Source organism: Alosa pseudoharengus, unplaced genomic scaffold (assembly GCF_046254945.1).
Source record: "Alosa pseudoharengus isolate Yale_2024_CS ecotype anadromous, Long Island Sound unplaced genomic scaffold, YU_APseudo_1.1 YU_APseudo_1.1_scf_19, whole genome shotgun sequence".
In the NCBI taxonomy this organism is placed as follows: domain Eukaryota; kingdom Metazoa; phylum Chordata; class Actinopteri; order Clupeiformes; family Clupeidae; genus Alosa; species Alosa pseudoharengus.
This window is the reverse complement of record NW_027468657.1, coordinates 28,642,698-28,663,132: the sequence shown is the minus strand read 5'-3', so window position 1 is coordinate 28,663,132 and position 20,435 is coordinate 28,642,698. Positions and strand designations below refer to the sequence as shown.

At 45.5% G+C, this 20,435-nt stretch overlaps 1 protein-coding gene across 1 annotated transcript in view; it reads left to right on the top strand.

The window, feature by feature from the left end:
• Positions 1-20,435, top strand: part of spock1 (SPARC (osteonectin), cwcv and kazal like domains proteoglycan 1) — a 195,233-nt gene that overhangs the window by 78,277 nt on the left and 96,521 nt on the right. The window contains exons 2-3 of the mRNA XM_076292205.1: positions 11,959-11,967; positions 15,824-15,876. Of these exons, the coding sequence (XP_076148320.1) occupies positions 11,959-11,967; positions 15,824-15,876 (62 nt within the window). The remainder of the gene's footprint in view (positions 1-11,958; positions 11,968-15,823; positions 15,877-20,435) is intronic.

Genomic DNA, 20,435 nt, shown 5'->3' with positions numbered 1-20,435 from the left:
TGTGTATCTGCATGTTTATGCCTATGATGTATGTGTTTGTGTCACATCAACCAACCTGTTATGCACAGATTCACTGGGCTTCACTTTGTGTTGTAGTTACTTTAGTCATCTCTCTCTCTCTCTCTCTCACACACACACACACACACACTACTCTCTCTCTGTTTTTCTCTCACATGGTTGATGGTTGCTTCTCTTGCAGTGGGACGGGTACCGGTGCGTTGCCATGGCAGCTATTTGGGCATGCTCTGTTTGTTCCCCATGCTGTAAAAAGTGGGCGAGCGGAGCCGAGCTCCTAATCCTCCCTGTCTCATCCATCCTCATCACTCCATCATCCCCCACTCATCTCATTTCTCCTCCCTCGCTCTTTCCCATTCCCACGATTTTCATCGCTCTTACTTTCACCATCTCATCATTCATCCTCTTCTTCTTCTTCTTCTTCTTCTCCTCTCATTGTCTCTCTCTCTCTCTCTCTCTCTCTTTCTCTTCCACATCCCCTCTTCCGTGTTGTCCTTCAGACAGATGGTGCGTCAGTGTATGTGGTCCTGAGAGAGGCAGAGATTAGAGTGAAAGAGATAAGGGGGAATGAGGGAGTGAGTGATGTCGTAGACACAGAGAGAGGGAGAGGGAGAGAGAGAGAGAGAGAGAGAGAGAGAGAGAGAGAGAGAGAGAGAAGGGAGAAAGAGCGGGAGAGAGAGAGAGAGGGACGAGGGAGAGAGAGAGAAGGGAGGAAGAGAGAGAAAAGTAGGGAGAGAGAGAGAGAGGGACGAGGTAGAGGGGTAGAAGACTGTTCTGATGTACATGGGGGAGCACAACAGACAGAGAAGAGACAATGGGAGTGATTAAGCATTAGAAGGACAAGAGTACAGTCTGTTCTCCGTCCCTTCTCACAGTGATGAAACATATGGCGCACTGTAGCTCAGATGAACTCACACATCCAATGTGTTTTAAATCAGATGGGAGTTGGGCAGAGTGCACTACAGCATCTTCTGGTTTAGCAGGTGCTTTATACAGCCCTCCCTTAACTCCTCAGCTGTGTTAGAGCAGGATGGATACTCTCCCGCTGTGTATGCAATCACACACCTGCAAGCCAGTGGAAAGCCAGTAGATGTGACTCGACTGTGAGGGTTTGGCTGCATTATCTTCTCCCCTTTGGGCTTATTTTGACAGCTTCATTCTCTTCTAATCATGTTTCAATGGGACACTCATTTCAGCCATATAAGATAATGACTGTATTCTCTATTAATAAGCGCACCTTAATGAAATGGAAGGGAGAGACACACAGCACCCGCTGGCTTTTTCTTTTTCTGGAGATGTTTTGATTTTAGCATCAAGCTAACGCTCCCCCCCCCCCCCCCCCCCCCTTTTTCTGGAGATGTTTTGATTTTAGCATCAAGCTAACGCTCCCCCCCCCCCCCCCCCCCACGGGCCACTCACCTCATGAGAACGTGACATTCAGATGCCTATTAAAGCTAACCTTTAGCTCTCATTTAGCGCCTCCCAAGAAAAGCTACCGGCTGTAATTGTGTGATTTGGCAGAGACAGTAAAGGTTAATATTGTATCAAAGCAGGGAACGGCCGTTGGCGGGGAGTTGTGTTTGACCTGGGAGAGGGAGAGATACACAGTTGTGTCCTGCCTGCGTCAGTCTTTCCTTTTTGTGTTTGTTTCCCTGCAGTCTTTTTCTCTCTCTTTCAGTCAATCCTTCCCTTGCTCCCTCCCTCCTACTTGGCCTCCTCCCTCCCTTCTCTATACATATAAAATCTCCACTGAGGCGATGACTGCTCATTCTCCCCTCCAGTGGAGAGGGAGACAGGTGTGTTAGGGGGCACACACACACACACTACACACACACACATACAGTACACACACACACACACACACACTCACACACTTTCTCTCTCACACACATACACACATACCTCCCTGTTTAAATGTTGACAGGCTCTCATGCGGTTGAGCACCCCCCCCCCCCCCACCCCCATACATTACTGCCACTTTACCTTTGTCCCTAACAACAAGGCTCCTTATTGGCAACAAACACATACCAGCCAACCTCACACTCTTACATATCCTCCATATAACTTTAATGGGCGATAAACCCGGTCATTAGCCCTAATAAATCAGATCTACGAGATGATAAATATGATTCTCCAGCGCTACGCTAACTTCCCCAGGCTTCGTGACTGGCCGCGTTAGCTCCTGCAATTGTAAAGTTTTACTCCGGGCTCAGCACTTTTATGCGGTGCTCAGTGGCGCTGTAAAGCTGGAGGAGGGCGCGGGCAGCTGGACGGCTCCCTGGGGAGAGGGGCTTCGTTTATGGCCGCTACTCTGGAGGTGCTGGGGCTGGTGCGCTGCGGCATCGGGCTGTCACAAGGAATAGATTTGCAGTGAGTGCACACACACACACACATGCACACACACACACATACACACACACACACACACACACACATACACACACATGCACACACCAGGGTTTTCGTTGTCCGGAAAAGAAATGTCCGACAAAATTAAATCTCTCCGGTCAAATTGTCCGATTGAAATAGGCTAATAATCCCGTCCCCCTAACGCAATCTGAATTTGAGAATAAGCCTTAAAATGTAAGCCTAAGCAATCCGTCCTCTGGCTATGTTTTTAAATGTACAGTATATGTATTAAGAAGCGATAATAGGATATTTGACCCGCATATCATCAAAATGTCCGGAAAACGAAACCTCTGCCGGTTACTTTGACCGGCACCATTTTTTTCTAGCGGAAACTCTGGCACACACACACACATACACACACATATACACACACACACACACACAAAGTGTGTGTACACATGTTCACAGGGGTTGGATAGAATACTTGCATTATTAGATGTGGACCTAGCCCGGTTGAAACCAGACCCTTCTCAGTCGTAACTGAGAGTGGGTGGGGAAGGTTCGTTCACAGCCCATTTCCAAAGGGCGTTCCAATACGGACGCCGATCAAAATGCCTCGGACGCAATAGGAGAGGCCAAAAACCAATCAGAGCAATGAAAGAGACAGAGTGACGGAAACACACCATTTGCAAAACTGTCTGGTTGTAGGGAGAAGCAGGAAAAATTAACCACTTTTTAATTAAACATTTACAAAGACATCGTGCCACACTGAAAGCTAATATTTGGTCACTAGCAATTTACATCTGCCCTCTGTCAAACACAATTGCATTTTCAGCTCTGAACAAAACCGTTCACGTTCAAACGAGCATTTTGTTTCATTCGTCCTTTCTGAAGACTGAAGTGTAGCATTCGAGTTATGCTCGCATAGCACACCAATTCAAAAGTAGCCTACCGGTATGTGTTTTCTGTCGGCTAGGCCTATGTGTCCAGCTACTGTAGGCCTATAAATGAACAGAATATCAAACTGTTTTCAGTAGCCTACCATTGTTGCAGATATCACATAGGTACAATGTTGCATATTCCAACATAAGGAAGAAGAAACTTCTAACTCCCTGTCTTAAACCATCGTGATAGCAGCTACAAACAAGTGGCAGCAACCATCGTTGATGTTTTTTTTTTTTTTTTAAACCCCGGCTTCTTCAACAGGGTGCACTATCGTCATCTTGTAAAGCCCGCCTCAAGGGTTCTGATTGGCGCCTAGATCTAGGAAAATTGGAAATGGGCTAGAATGGGTTCTTGGTAGTGATGGGACAACCGACTCTTACACGCAAGTCGGTTCAACCAGACGGTCGTTGGTTGGCCTACCGAGTTAATAGATTCGGTCACCGGTTCGCGCGACGGGGGGGGGGTTATATCGCGCGTTACTTCCCCCGCCATATCGCTCCAAGACATGTAGCCTCAAGCTGCAAATGTCATGCTCTCCATGTCTCTGAAATTAGCTGACATACACTCATATTGACCTACACTAGACTCAAGCACTGTCCATTGTTAGCCTACATTCGGTCTTGTTCAGTAGTCAGCTGTGCGCACGGTCTCCTCGTGAGCCTACCAATAGCCTATTCACTTCTAACATTTAACTTAACTACCAAGATAACATAGCCTATGTCATATAATATTTCCCCCCTTTGTAATTTTGGATATGAATTTCAATGAACAATTCCAAGATGCACGAAACATAAAGGCTTTCAACTTACCAAGAACCTAGACACCCGTTTGATTACTCATGCATTAGCACGGTTACGGTCTCTAACCTGTTGTACAGTCCTCGTGACAGCCTACCAACAAACATCTCATTTAACAACTACCAAGATAACATGATGTGTATTTGTATTTTATATCCATCGGTAATGTAGCCTATGAACCTCTATGTCGGCTACATAATCACCTAAGATGCACGAGAAATAAATAGGTTTCTGCGATCGGTTGATAACTCAAACTTGCGATAACACCCGTTTGATTAGACTCATACCCTCGGTTATGGTCTCCTTCAGTAGCCTGGCGCGCGGTCACTTCGTGAACCTACTATGAAACCAGCAACATTCACCTCTCTAACATTTAACTTTCTAACTACAAAGATAACATGACGTGTATTTGTAGGCTATGTGATGAACTTCCCCATCGATATATGAATGGCCATGAACACAAGCATCTACGATGCACTAAAACAAGGCATGGTTAATAACTTGCCGCGAACCTAGACAACCATTTTGATTACATAGACTCATAGCCTATACCTCGGTTACGGTCTCGTTTAGTAGGCGAAGTAGCCTGATGCGCGGTCTCTTCGTGACAAACGAAGCCAGCAACATTTAACTTTATAACTAGGCTACCCAGGTAGCCTATTTGAAGCTTATGTGATGTAGGCTACTACTACTGTAAATTGAACACAATCATCTACGATAGGCTATAAGGCTTGGTTAATAACTAACTTGTCGAGAACCTAGACCGTTTGATAGACTCACCCTCGACTACGGTCTTGCTCAGCCTGGCACGGTCTTCGTGAGGCTAAGCAACATTCACTTCTCTAACATTTAACTTTATAACTTTAAGATAATATGACGTGTAGGCTAATATGAGATGTAGGCCTACTTCCCCATCGATAATGTGTGAATTGCCATGAATAAATAATCTAGGCTACGATGCACTAACAAGGCTGGTATGAATCAAACTTGCCGAGAACCAGATAAAGGGTACAGCGGTTGTTGCACGGTTACATTCGGTCTCATTCTGTCTCCTCGTGACCGCCTGCAGCCTACAGTCATTCACTTCTAAGCATTTATTTAACATGACTAGGCTACTAAGATAACATTAGGCCTATGTGTATTTGTAGGTATGTGATATAATACTTTCCCATCGATAAAATGTCCATGAACATAAGCATCTAGTTTGCACTAGAAAGGCTTATGTGATCGGTTGATTACAACTTGCCGAGAACTGTTTGACTCGTGTGGCAGCCACGGTTACGAGGCCCGGAGAACCTAGCGAACTGTTTGACTCGTTTGACAGCCACGGTTATGAGGCCCAGGCTCATCATAGTTTGACTGATTATACTACCACTCCAGTAGAGGCGCTAATACGCGATACGATGAAAGAGTAGCGACGAGAACACTCGAGCACAGCCAATCAAGCCAGTGTTGCTCTGTATGTGAAAATGGATGTTAGGAACACTGAGTCGGTTTTTGACGTTTGGCACTCGATTCTCCCGGCTCAGTGACACGAACCGGGTTATTTAACCGACACTTCGGTCAGTTCGTCAACACTAGTTCTTGGCCAGACGGACTTTCAAAGTGAATCTCGAATTTGCCGGAAGTACGTCTGGGTTTTTCCAAGGCTAATGTGGACCTAAATCTCATGCATGAAATACACACGTTTATTGTTTATTTCCACACCCACCCTAGTTACACTGATTCACTCATTATAAAATTCAGGCAGAATGATGTATGAGTAACTCTCTCTACGTGTGGCGTGTGTTTGTGTGTGTGTTTGTGAGTGTGTGTGTGTGTCGTGTTAATGGTCCGCATTTCTACTCTTAGTCACACAGGCATGGAAAAACACTGTTGCCATCTGTCAGCTCTCCCACAGGGTTGATAGTGATCCACCCATGAAGACTCGCCCTCTCTCTCTCTCTCTCTCTCTCTCTCTCTCTTTCTCTCTCTCTCTCTCTCTCTTTCTCACGCCCTCTCCGTCTGTCTCCCTCTCTGTGTGTGTGACAGTGCGTTTTCATGGGTGACCGTCTTCTTTCTGAGTGCCTGAGAGGCTGGCACACCTACATCACTGAATGATTTGTGTATTCAAGATAGAGTAGTAGTCTCAGAAGATGCAGCGTGTGGATGTACCTTTTCATCCTAGAGCATGGGTGGTAGTGTTCTCTCTCCCTCCCTCTCTCTCCCTCTCTCTCTCCCTCGCTCTCTCTCTCTGTGAGATAACGATCTTCTGTGTTATATACTTCCTCTATATCTTCTCTATTCTCTTCTGTAGCAGCATGTATCCTGGGCCACTTAGAGGGGAAAGACAGAGAGAGAGACAAACAGACAAACAGACAGACAGACAGACAGACAGGGAGACAGAGAGAGGTAGGATGGGGGTGGTATGGGCTTATGGGAGAAATCCCCCAGACTAGGTGCAGAATTGACTCTATCGACTCACACACAGAGACACACAGAGACAAGGACTGTGGATTAAAGAACATAAAGAGTTCCGCATCCTGGGAGCCTTGAGCAGAGCCGGGCCAGGCTGGGAAGGAGAGGCCCCTGAGCCTTGGCTCTAATCAATACTACGATTCCCACAATCCCACTGTGCCCCTTTGTAAACAACCGAGCAATCTAAGCTAACAAAAGCATGTGAGTATTCAAAGTCAGACATGCACACCCTTCTCTATTCTTTCCCTTATCTATTCCTCTCTTCTTTCTTTCTTTAACTACTCCTCCCTCCCCCTCTCTCTCTCTCTCTCTGTTTACCGCATGTTTAATTCATTCTCTTCTTCTTCATTATTTACCTCCAACTCAACTGTGTTTGTAGAGTCAGAAGGGTGGCGGAATGGTAGAAAGACAAGGATGGTACGTCGTGGCTTTTTGTCGGCCTCTTACAATGCTAGACACATTGTCTACTTAATATATGTGACCCATTACATCATGCAGCATAATGTGTGTCAGCTGTGGATCACTTGTAATGATGGTACTTAAAAAAATGCTGACAAACATGCAAACAAATAAACAATGTCAATTTAAACAACCATTTGAACAAACCCAGTAGAATAGGCTAGTTAGAAAATATTACATAAAAGGGACATGGAGTTGAATGCTCACAAAAAATGTGTATGTAAACAAATTACTAAAAGAACAGCAGTAGACTTGTGTGTGTAATGAGTTGAACTCACATAAAATTAAAAAAAGCTTTTATATTACTGCTTAAAGTCATCCCCTGCATCAGCAATAATAATGCCTCTTGTTCAAGAAGCCTGCCTTTAAGAGCGCTGAACCACTGCTCCAAGTGTGAGCGGGGTCATCATTTATTCATTTAATCAGCATGTATCCTTCTCAGAATCCTTCACAGATATTTCTCTTCCATTTCTACAAAGGCGTGTTCACCAAGCGCACGGCTAACCACGCATGTAACTGTCTGACTCTCCCCTTTAGGCAGATTTTTATTTTTCTCTTAGAAGAACAAAGACTTTGATTCACCGCACCACAGTGTGAAACTTGGGTTAAACATCCTTTCATATATCACGCACATGATATCTTATGCCATAGGCAGTGTCTGACAAGAAACCGGGCCATTCTCACTGGTCCGTTCTGGTTTGGAAGGGATGAGTTTTATGTAATTGGATGTGGGCGCCGGCCATCTGGCTGTCGTCCACTGCATGTGGGACTGCCAAAGGAAAGCCGCTCCAAGTGTCCAAATGCATGTAAAATAGCGTTGCTCGATCCTGTCAGTCACACACAGATATGTATACATCCCCCGGATATTAAGTCCCCACAGACTGGGAGCTGCAGCTGTAGCCTCCCTGATCGAGTGTCCGTTCGCTGGAATCAGACGACGTGCGTACATTTCTACACAGAGCAACTCATTAGTATGTGCTAATTGTGTACAGAAGGATTGTTTCACTCCCACAGGTTTTCCCATTATGGGATTTTTTCCCCTTGACCATAGGAGGATAGAATGGATGGATTTCTTTTTAGAGGAGGGAAGGAAACTCTTTGAGGTTGTCTGATACATGTTGCATTTCACAGTGCATGAGAATCCTCAGCATAGAAGAGTTTAAATTAATTTTCTATCCATCCTTATGGTAGGCCTAAAGCTGATTTAAGCATCAGCTGGGATTTAAGGAGATGTATGCAAGAAAAAAAGAATATTGATTGTTCTATTGGATGTCATTAGTAGGCCTATTTATGAAGACAAAGAAAATCTCATGCAGTCTCATTTAAACAGACCTGGCAAAGGTGGGTAGATGATTTAAAGGGTGTTGCTGGCATAATGTGCAGTTTAGTTGGTTTATATCGATCATTAGAGTCTTTGTAGAATTGATTGCTGTGTAGGTGTTGTATGTTGTCAGATTTGTCTCCAGAGAAAATCTGCAGCTATGCAAACATTGCTGCGAGGTGAGTTCTAAACCGAGGGGTAGAATACTGTGCTTGACAGTATTGGTAAACTCCCTAAAGACGACAGTAAACAACAGTAATTCGATAACCAGGTTCCCAGATCTCAGGTCTGATCAAACACACTCAACTGACATGTTATGGATTCTCAGCAGGGGGAAACAGTTTCAGACTACTCGTCTCGACGCCGCAACTCACACCAGTGTGCGTCCACTGTTCTTGTCAAGTCTTTGAACCCCCCCCCCCCCCCAAATATCGTTTGCATTAGCACTTAGAAGTTACGTGGGTTGAACGATAAAAAAGAGCTTCAAACCATCAACTCATTTTCAGAAAAACAATCTATTCGCAACCATCTCAGCGAGAGGCATTGAATTATTCCCCCAAATGAAAACAGCTTTGGTTAAAATAGCCTCTCTGGTGTGACTGATGAGCATGTTTAAATATTTAATGAGGGATCTTTGCATTCATTAGCATGCTAGGGCAGCCAAGGTCAGGGCTCTGTCTGTAGGAGAATAGTAATGCAATATTAGCGCACCTTTTTTTTGCCCATATGAGTGGGTGCACAGTTAGCCACGCTTCTTGTTGTCATTAATCTTGTTTATCAGGGGTGTTTGACACCGGGCTGAGGCTGTGTAATGTGTGACTTATGCTGCTTGAATGTTGATGGATCTCAGCCAATGCTAGCCCACAGGTGCCCCCTGGCTAAATGGTGGTAAACATGCACATAACTCATATAACATTAATAGGGCTGTGCTATGTGATATTTAACGATTGTTAAAGATAAATGCACTACAGGCCTACAGGCTTGTCTAGTGTAACTTAGACTTGTCTAAGTTCATCATGATGTATAGAGTTGCCTGATGGTAGTTATATAATGTTTGAAACAATAGGCACTGGTCTGAGCCAATAAAAGAGGCTGCCCTCTGTGTGTGTGTGTGTGTGTGTGTGTGTGTAGATGACCTGGAAGTAGTGTTCATCAGTTTGTATGGCATGGCTAGCATGGCCATTGCCAACAACAGACAAGTATAAGATATTCTGTGTAACTACAGTGTGAGTTTAATTGCAGTGAACGCTACAATATATTAAATGTCCACAGATATTTTAAAGGAGCTAAACTGTTTAAATTAGTGCATTTGGAAAGATTCGTATGAAAGCACTCCACTCACCTCTGTCTCAGTGCATTATAAATAATATATAACCAAATGGTGGAAATTTAGTCAGTGCTTGAGCTTCAGTGCATAATTAAGGTTATACAGTGAGCAGAGTTTAGCCAGTTTGCTATGGGCAAAATCTGTTAAGAATATGTTAATGTTCCAGCCCTAATTGTACAATGGTTATGATCAATGTAGCGCATGTGTAGCCTACATGTATTTACCTCCATTTACCTTTCTGTTCTTTCTTACTTTAGTTCACTTTTTCCTTTCACTTTTCTGTTCTTACTTTTTCCCTTCCCTCCTTCCTTCCTTCCTCCCTTCCTTCCCTCCTTACTCCCTCCCTTCCTCCCTTCCTCCCCTTTCTCTGTGCACAGCCTGTATTTATGGCCTCAGGTGAAATTGCTAGATTGCCCCTATACCCTGCTCGAGTGCCTGTGACAGTCTTTCATAATGCAGTTTGCCAAGAGCTTGGCTTTCAAGTGAACGATGCTCAACAGTGTGTGTTTACATGGTGAGAGCCCAATGAATGAGGATGCAGAGCTCTAGGCCAGAGAGGGGAGGCGGACCATGGGAGATCGGTCGTCTACACTGACAGGTTCTTTCACACAAGGCACCAGAGCATTCTCTCGCTCTGGAAAAAAATCTGGGAGAAGGATGTGACAGATAGTGAGAGTCAGTGATGAAATTAAGAGATAAAACCCCTTGGAGTGTTCGGTTAGCAACCATTGGCTTTGTCCCAGCCTCCAGCCTAGTCTGAGACTTTAGCATTATGGCTTCTCTGCAGTGTGTCTGGAAAGACAGAGAGAAACAGAGATACAGTCCATGGGTTACCATTCTACACATATTCGGTAATACAAAATGTATGGAAGGCACATAGGCTGTAGTCTTTGAAAGTAATATGACTGTCCATGTCTGGAGTAAGATCTTTTCCTCAAATAGGAATAGGAAGCTATTGGAGGAAAACGGTTCAAATGTATGTTAGTCCACAAAGCAGTTATCCAGATGACCTCATTATTTCCAGATGATTGTTGTGTACAGTATGTGTATTTATGTTACTCTATGAGAGTGGTGGTGCACATCATTTAGCTTCTGCGAGATATCCCAGAGTGGTGGTGCACATCATTTAACAGGGAGATATCCCTGTTACTTTAATAGGCTAATAATAAGTCAGTGTTCCGTGTCAAACCAATAATAGGAACTGGTGACCTGGCAACCTTTATGTAAACCTCAGTGTGAGAAAGAAGCGATGTCACATGCTGTGTTTGAACCTGCGACCCCTATCGTTGGCTACACTAGAGGGCTCAAGCATGAGTTGCTACTGTAGCATGTCTCATCTTCAAGTGTCAGTGAGTGAAGTCTACACTCTGCACAAGTCTGCCTTTGCCGACCTCCATTACATCGGAGTGTGAGTGTGACAGGGTGGATGTGCTCTATGGGGTGGGGGGGGTCAGGGGGCTCGTGCCCCTGTAAATCTGCATCTGTGGCGGGAGATGGCTGAGCTCTGGGGCTGCTGCTGCTTCTGCCATCCACGGGTGTACTGTAGATCTGCTAATGTTTTGTGTTGGGGTCTTTTTTTTCTCTCTTCATTTCTCTTCATTTCTTCTATTTCCCTCCTCCTCCTCCTCCACTTCGCCCCACCCCAACACCCCAATCATCCCTCTGCTCCCTTCTCCCTTCAGTCTGCTGCTATAATTTTTCCTCTTCGCGTGTGGAATTACACGTCTATTCCAATGAAGCTCAGTGTCAAGGCACGCCAGCAGGGGCTGTGTGTGTGTGTGTGTGTGTGTGTGTGTGTGTGTGTGTGTGTGTGTGTGTGTGTGTGTGTATGACTGTATTTATGTGCGTGTGGTTGGGTGTGTGTATGTCTGTGTGTGTGTGTGAGAGAGTAAAGTGTGTGTGCAAGGGTATTGGTGTGACAGTGTGTGTGTGTGTGTGAGAGATGTGTGAATGTGTCACAGCTGCCTGTGGCAACAACACAATCTCATTATCGCACATGGGGTGTTTGAGTTTGTATACATGAATTGCACTGGAAAACGCACCCTGTGTCCCTGTGTGTATTGTGTGTGTGTGTCTCTGTGTGTGTTTGAGTGAGAAAGTGCGTCAGTGCGCAACCATCTGCATGTGTGTGTGTGCGCTTGTAAGAGTGTAATAATGTTGGAATCACATTAATAATGCATACTCCCCTGCTTTGAGTTGGATTCTCTGCAGCTCGCACACACAAAAAAACTAATTACTTCCCTATTTCTTTTCTCTCTTTGTGTTGTCTCCCATGCTCTCAAACGAAGGAGGTTGAGGTAAGTTATTTATCCACTATTGATGTAATTCATTTGGCGTGGCTAATGGACTGTTGATTTGAGTTCAGAGACGGGAGATGAGCTCAGGAGAGGTTGGGCGCCTTGGGGAGAGGCTGATAGGCCGGCCCCATGTCAGACTGGGCCACGAAGCTCCTTTTTCATTCACTTTTAGTGCTTTGGTATCCAAATAGGAGGTGCATGTCTGTGCTTTCTGTGTGTTGTTTTGTGTATGTTTTTTTAGGGAAGGAATCATGTCCTTTGGGTGTGTGTGTGTGTGTGTGTGTGTGTGTGTGTGTGTGTGTGTGTGTGTGTGTGTGTGTGTGTGTGCGTGCGTGCGTGCGTGCGTGTGTGTCTTTCCTTTCCCTCTGTATTGTGTGTTTGTAGATTCTCTAACACTCTGTACTATTGGTTTGTGTCTGTGTATGTTTTTTTGGGAAGGAATCATGTCCTTTTGTGTGTGTCTGTGTGTGTGTGTGTCTGTGTGTGTCTTTCCTTTCCCTTCTGTATTGTGTGTTTGTAGATTCTCTAACACTCGTTGGCACTAAACGATTGTAAATTCTCATTTAGCTCTCTATGCGTGTCCCTCTTATACTCACTTAGGTCCTGTCATTATTCCTCCTTAGTTCCCGTAGTCTTTCCTCTCTGTGGTGCTTGAGTCTGTCCATTCTCCCAGCACCCACCTACTCAGCCGCCTCTATCCTCTCTCCCACACTCCACTCACTCCGTTCCCTGCCCTCCTCACTGGCTAATCAGCCAGTCCTATTATTTAATGGAGGAGAGGGAACGGTGCACTTTAAGTGGATGTGTGTCAGTGTTTGCGTGGGTCTGGGTGTGTGCATGTGTTTGTGTGTGTGTTTGTGGATGTGTGCCTGTATGTGTGTGTGTTTATGTGTTTGTATCCAACAGACAAAAGCACGTCGACTGCTGACTCAAAACCCCTGAGAAGGCATTTTAATAGCCAGCAATTCATTTTTTCTTTTGCATCCCACATGAAGTGATTTAAGTATAACAATCAATAATGCATATAGCTCAGTCTCACCATCAGAGGTGTACAAGTGACACTGTGTTTATGAGGTTAATTAAAGTTTAACTGTGTGTGACTGGAGGGATTTAGTTTTGACCATGCCATGTGTGTGTGTGTGTGTGTGTGTGTGTGTGTGTGTGTGTGTGTGTGTGTGTGTGTGTGTTTAGCTCCATAACTCTCTCCTTTCGCCCTCCTCGCACTGTATTTGTATCATCTTACATTGGCGACTCCATCATCCAGAGCCACTCACAGCACATGGAAGCTGTAATAATAATAATAATAACAATAATAATAATAATAATAATAATAATACGCTTTATTTGTATAGCACCTTTCATACACAGAATGCAGCTCAGAGTGCTTTACATTTGGAACATTTAGCACAATAATAAGAAAGATAGTAGAAGAAGAAAATAGCCAACAATAACCAACAATTTTTTACATATTCGAACGGCTTGGGAGTTGAACTGATGACTAGTGGTGCTAGTGCAGAGTCACAGCCGGTCTGCCTGGGCCTGCACTCTGACATCCAGCAGCACAGCAATGGGGTAGAGGAGGAGGAGGAAGACACAGAGAAACAGATGTGAATGACAACAGAAGCCCAGATAGCGACAGTGTCAAGAGATGTGCACAGATAAGAGCAGAGAGAGAGGTGGAGAGAGAGAGAGAGAGAGAGAGAGAGAGAGAGAGAGAGAGAGAGAGAGAGAGGTAGAGAGAGAGAAAGAGAAGGGGGCAACAGACAGAGTTGAACAGCAGGGCATGACAAACAAAATGAATACGAAGCTGTTGTCGCCTTGCATGGCTCTATCTGAACTCTTTGACTTTGCTGATTGACAGGCATGGAGGCGGAGGGGGGTGTTGTGATAGGCCTCTGTGGTAAGAGGGGGGGCGGGAGTTCAAAGGCGGAGGGGGAAGACTGGCCCAGAGGGTGGCTGTCTGAAGCCGGAGCTCTCTCAGCCAGCAGCACCGAGCGCAGCCTTCCTCTTATCCCACACATGGCAAACGCGGCCCAGCCACACACAGACAGGACGTCTGCCTGGGCGTCAGATAAAGCCACCAACTTACTGTGTCACTCGGCAGGACAGGAACAGGCAGGGGAAGCACAGAGGAAGTCGGGATCCTCGGAATCAGCCGGATCTAAGGAAGATGTGTTTTGACATGAAACGGTTTTGGCAGGTAGAATGAGCTGTAGTTGTGATAATCATCATGCAGTCGGAATTATATTAAATTCATTTAGCGTCAACACTCCAGCAAGCATGGTGGTGAGGATCGTCGTGATGGTGATGATGATGATGATGTTGATGATGATGAGGATGATGATGAAAGTCTCTACATGATGTGCCGCTGGGCTTGTCTTTTCTGCTTTTCATCCCTTGTCCTTGCTCTTGAGCTGGTGTGGGCCAGTTCTGTCCACTGCCGTTGATAATGGGAATGAAAGAAGCCTCCTAATGCTCACTTACGAAATTAGCGCCCACTCACTCTTCGCTTCCTCCGCCACTTTTTATCTCTGCTTAACTGTCCATCATACTCATTCAATTCCATTTCAGTTCAGGATACGCCACAGCGTTTAGACATTCTTACAGCACAGAGTATCATCTTTACCTTTTCCTCCACCCTCCTCCCTCCCTCTCTCACTCCCCCCCCCTCTCTCCATCTGCTAATATTTGCTCAAGTTACCACACCACCATATGAAATCTGTTCCCTACTCCTGCCGAGATTAATTGAGCCCAATCCACTCTTGTTCAGACATGTTTGCGCTACATTATACAGCGACATGAACATAATGCCATTACCTCCACACTGCACTGCACATGCTGCTGAGAAGAGAAGCAAAAGCTGTTCCAGGCTTAGAGCAGCTAACCCAAGTTATGCCATATGCTTATATGCCTAATTGCTAATCGAAGAGCAGACTGCATTGGTATTACATTAAAAAAAGCACATCGCTTTGTGCAGCCTAGCTCGCAGTCGATGGTGGTATGTATGAAGATAAGAATCAGTGCAGCGAGTCAAACTTTGAGGCGCAGATATATCTCATTGGTGACTCTGAGCACGTCTGTCTGGTCTGTCTCCACGGGGGTGTGAGGTGCAGAGGTGACAGTCAGGCGGCGGCGGGCAGATAACTTTTGGGTATATCTTAGCTTTCCGCCATCAGATAAGCAGCGGCCTGCTCGCTGTTCGTAAGCAATTGACTGCTTTGTGTTTGTTGTATATATTTTTTATATATTTTTTCTGTTTCTGTTTGTGTTGTTGGTGCGGGTGGTGGTGGTTGTGTGTGTGTGTGTGTGTGTGTGTGTGCGCGCACTACGGAAAAAGAGCTATATTGCCATATCTTGTGGTGTGCTTGTGTTTTTTGTTGCAATGCCTGTGCCACCTTATGTCTTACTCTGCTCTCTTTTCTCTACACACTCACTCACTCACTCACTCACTCACACGCACGCACGCACGCACACACACACACACACACACACACACACACATACAACACACACACACACACACACACACACACACACACACACTGGCCACTTACCTGCCCTTCTCCTCCTTAAGTGCTATCCGTCAATCCGTCTCTCTCGCTCCATCTCTTTTATAGACCTGTCACTCCACTATTATCTCCTTATCCCCCTTTTTTTCCTCATCTCTCTATCCTCCCCCTCTCTGGAACTGTGCTGACATACTGAATCACATGTGACACCAGAGTCCTACCTGCTCCTCTCTGTGCTGGCCTCAGTATAGAACTGTACCCCTGTGTGTGCATTATGTTCCATTTACTCCAAATGCAGCCCATTTGAGCTTTTAATAACTCTTCTCCTCCTGCTTGTTTGTGCACAGGATGACTTCAGGAGCTGGACTCCAAGCAAGCCGGCAGACTCAGGTAAGGCTGGGTGGGGAAGAAGGGATTTTGCTCTTTTGTAAGTGGCAAGACTCTGATAGCTTGTGGCAGGAAAAGGGAGTGTGCTCCAGATCCGTGGCCAAGCCGGCCCAGACAACCTCTGGGGAGCTGAGGCTGCAAATGAGTTGGGGAGGGGGGGGGGGGATGGTTGGTGGTTGTGGGCTTCCTCCTGTGGTGTGGTTTGGAGCGGAGTGGTGGGAGGAGGGGCTGGTTCATGTGTTCTTTCTTCTCCTCCTCCTCCTCCTCCTCTTTCTCCTTCTCTTCTTCCTCCTCCTTTTTCTCCTCCTATGTCCTCGCCCCCTGCTTTGCTCTCTGTCTGTGTCCTGTGTTTCTACTTCTTGATCTTGGGGCTCAGATTAGTCCTATAAAAAAGGGGGCCTCCAATCGCATGGTGGAATCTCCATTTCGCTCTATTGATCTCCCAGACTGCGGCAGGACCAACAGATCAATAACGCCAGAGAGAGGGGAGAAGGAGAGCACAGAGAGAGAGAGAGAGAGAGAGAGAGAGAGAGAGAGAAAGAGAGAGATGGGATGGGAGGGGTGGAGAGAGAGAAGAAAGAGAGAGAGAGAGGGATGGGCGGGGTGGAGAGAGAGAGAAAGAGAGAGAGATGGCAGGGGAGGAGAGAGAGAGAGAAAGAGAGAGAGATGGCAGGGGTGGAGAGAGAGAAGAGAGAGAGAGATTGGAGGGGAGGAGAGAGAGAGAGAAAGAGAGAGAGATGGCAGGGGTGGAGAGAGAGAAGAGAGAGAGAGATGGGAGGGGTGGAGAGAGAGAGAGGAGGAGGAGCGAGGGAGGGAGAGAAATGGTGGGAGAGGAGGAGGAAGAGGAGAGAGAGAGATGGAGGAAGGGCTACTGGATGGCGATAAGAGAGACAGAAGATGAAAAAGTGTGTTCCACTTCAGTGGAGCCCATACCGTAGGAGCAGGTCTGTAATGGTGTGTTATCAAAACATGGAACATCCTCCAGAGAGATAATACTCAGGGCAGCAGGGGGCCGGCCACTGAGCACAACATTCATTACTCCGACGGCTTTGGACAGTTTGTACCATCCAAGGCCCCTCTCTCTCAGTTTCTCTTTCTCTTCCCACCTCTTTCTGTCATTCTGTCATCCCTACACACACACACACACACACACACACACACACACACACATGCACACACTTTTACTCTCTCTCTCTCTCTTACACACACACACACGCACACATACTGTACATACTCTCTCTCTCTCACACACACACACACACACACACACACACACACACACACACACTCCTAGTCACACTCAAACCTTATGCTTCTGCAGTGCTCTGACAAATTGCGAAAAAACTTTTTTTTACATCCCCCTGACACTTCTGGTGTCCTAGAGCCACTGATTTTGACAAATGCTCCAGTCTCTTACTTTTAGTGTCCTGAGTCCATAGGTACTCCCTTGCCCACGCATGGTTCCAGTTGGCTTATATAAAGGTGCCTGGGACTTTAGAAAAGTCTGTTTGGAAAAGTCTGAAGCCGTAACAGATATGTAAGAGTTTTTTGAAGTATTAATTAACTCAATTTCTGTAATTAAATTTCCTTGTGAACATCTGTTGGCATTCTAACAGGATGACAACAAATATTTTAGTCTGTGGCACATTCAAAATCGCAACCATGCCTGAGATCAACACTGTAATTGGCTCTACAAAAAGCTGTGGCTTATTAAATTACCACTGCTTTTATGTGCAATGGAAACATTTGATGAAAAAAGGAAGCTCTGGACATTCTGCCTTTGCATCAAGGTAACAGATGACCATATTCAATTCAACTGAATTTCAATCTTGTTACAGCAATTTGCAGTACATAGCACCATTAACAACAGACATGGTCTCAGAGAGCTTTACAGAGCTCAAGACCTGAAACCCATAGAGTAAGCAGAAGGCAATGGTGGCAAGGAAAGCCTACCTGTAACCAAGAAGAAACGTGTGGAGATGTAGAATACATACATACAGATGGAAAAGCAATGGCAACAACATACAGTAGGCCTATGGAGAATGTTAATGTACTCAGGGGTTGAACGTATGATTGTGACCATATTAGCATTAGTGGGTAGTTAGGCTGGTAGTCCAAATGTGTGATTCATTGGTGGCGATGTATGGCAGAACTCTGGGCACAGCTGTTAGGTGGTAATGGGCAGTGGGCAGCAAGGGACGTTTTTTTTTGGTGGGGTGGGGATAGCGAACAGGCTACAGCAACACCTCTCAGCAGAGAGTCTGAAGTGAAGAAGAAAGGGAATGTCAAAATCCGCCAAGACATCATGAGCATTACATCAACAGTGACCTGACCAACAGTGACCTGACCACAAGGACTCACACACACACACTCATACTTGTCTGTGGACGAGCCGCCTCGAGCACACTCGACCAGCGCAGCGATCCACCACTGCTCTGTGTTCTTCGCCTCGAGCAAGCTCACATCACATAACTTAAATAATGTGATGTTATTGCCGGCATTGAGATGACATATGCAGAATTATTCGGCACTGTGTGGATAACGCAGAGTGGCCAGAGTCAAATCTCTGCGTTGTGGCCTTCGGCGTGATGATTTCATTTTTGTATTTTGCAGGGCGTCCACGTCTCGCTTCATTCATTCCCTTTTTGGGGGCAGCAGTGTGTGTGTATGTGACGTTGTATATGAGCGCTAATACCCTGACTGGGAGAGAGAGTTAAATAATTCACATACAGTTGGTGCATATTCATGTGCTGCTTTAGTGTTGCATGCACCTGTACGACTGTTATGGACTCATTTGAATGTGAATGTAAATGGATGTTGTAATGGGCCTGTTATGGAGGACCAAAACTACAGAACTGACTGTCATATCAATGAGCCTGGCTCTGTAGTACTGTACGGTATGGCCAGGATGCAGATGTAGTTCTCTTTTTTTTTTAGTTTGATGACAGATTGGTGAAATACTCCCACTCAGTGTTCCGTATGTGGCTAGACCTTCTGGTAGATTGCGTAATATCAAACATGTGAGCATGCACAGGTGTGTATACTCATACACACACATGCACTTTCTTTCAGTCGCGCGCACACACACACACACACACACACACACACACACACACACACACACACACACACAGAGAGAGAGAGAGAAAGAGGGAGATACAAACACTTGTAGGTAACTGCTTATTTGTCCGCTGTAATTGAGGAGTGATATTTCTATGGCGTCGTGCCATTATGTTATAGATATTGAAAGTTGCCAGGGGAATCTAAAAAAAATATGAAAGACTTTAATTGAATGTTTGAATGATATTCTAATTTATCAGGCACACACAGCCACGCACACAGACACACACACACACACACTGATTTCTTTATGTTGATTTCTGTGAGTCTAATTAAAAGGGAAGCTTGGTGAGCCTCTGTTGCCTTGGGTGACTGCGCAGGCCTTTTTTCTCACTGTCTCTGATAGTCTCTGACCTAGGATCAGTGTTTGGGGGCATTCTCTCTCTGACCCAGGATCAGTGTTTGGGGGTATTCTCTCATATCTGCTAGTCTCTGGACCAGGATCAGTGTTTGGGGGCATTCTCTCATATCTGCTAGTCTCTGACCCAAAATCAGTGTTTGGGGGCATTCTCTCATATCTGCTCTGTGAACAGCATCTGGTGTCTTCCTCAGAGGTGAAACTGCTAATCTCCCACCCCCGATGTGTGGGGTCAAGCTCCAAGTGTGTGTGCGTGTGTGTGTGTGTGTGTTTTCATGAGAGAAAGGAGAAGGCCAGAAATGCCAGTTGGTTAACTAGCCCCTTATCAGGTTCACACCAGATGCCTGCAGTAACCTTTTAATGTGGACAAAGACACACAAACTCATGCACACAGGCGCAAGTGCACACACACACACACACACACACACACACACACACACACACACACACACACACACAAACAAACAATCAACACTTCCTGGGAAGAGTATACTGTTTTAGCATGCACATAGAAAAAAAAATATATTCCTCTTCCTGGTACATGAAAGTTGTATTCTGTGTTTACAATGCTCTTAGTCATTCTAATCACCAGAGCTGCTTCAACCATTAAATATTTGAGATGGCCTCATTTACTTACTTACAATAAACCCTGTATCTCTCTTTCCTTTACCCTATCTTTCTCTCTCTGTATCTCTCTCTCTCTCCCTTAGCCTACTGTATCTCTCTCTCCCTTAGCCTATCTCTCTCTCTCTCCCTTACCCTTCTCTCTTCAGTCCTCTTCATCCTCTTCTCCCACGGCTGTGAATCTACCCTCAATACGCTATGATGCATGACAGTACGTTATATTTGACTGCACTGTGGCCCAGGGCACTGTGCAGTCACGGTTTTTTGTACTGTGCCCTGGGCTTCAAAGAGACCCACTCCGTAACACGGATGGTAAGGGTACATGAATTCATGATGTATGTATTTCTTCATTTCCTAATATCTCATGATTCATCAGAAATTGACATGAGTTCATTGTCTATCATTCGTGACCTCATGCATGAACAACGCATCAACTAAAGCATTAGGTACACTGGGTACATCATTATAAA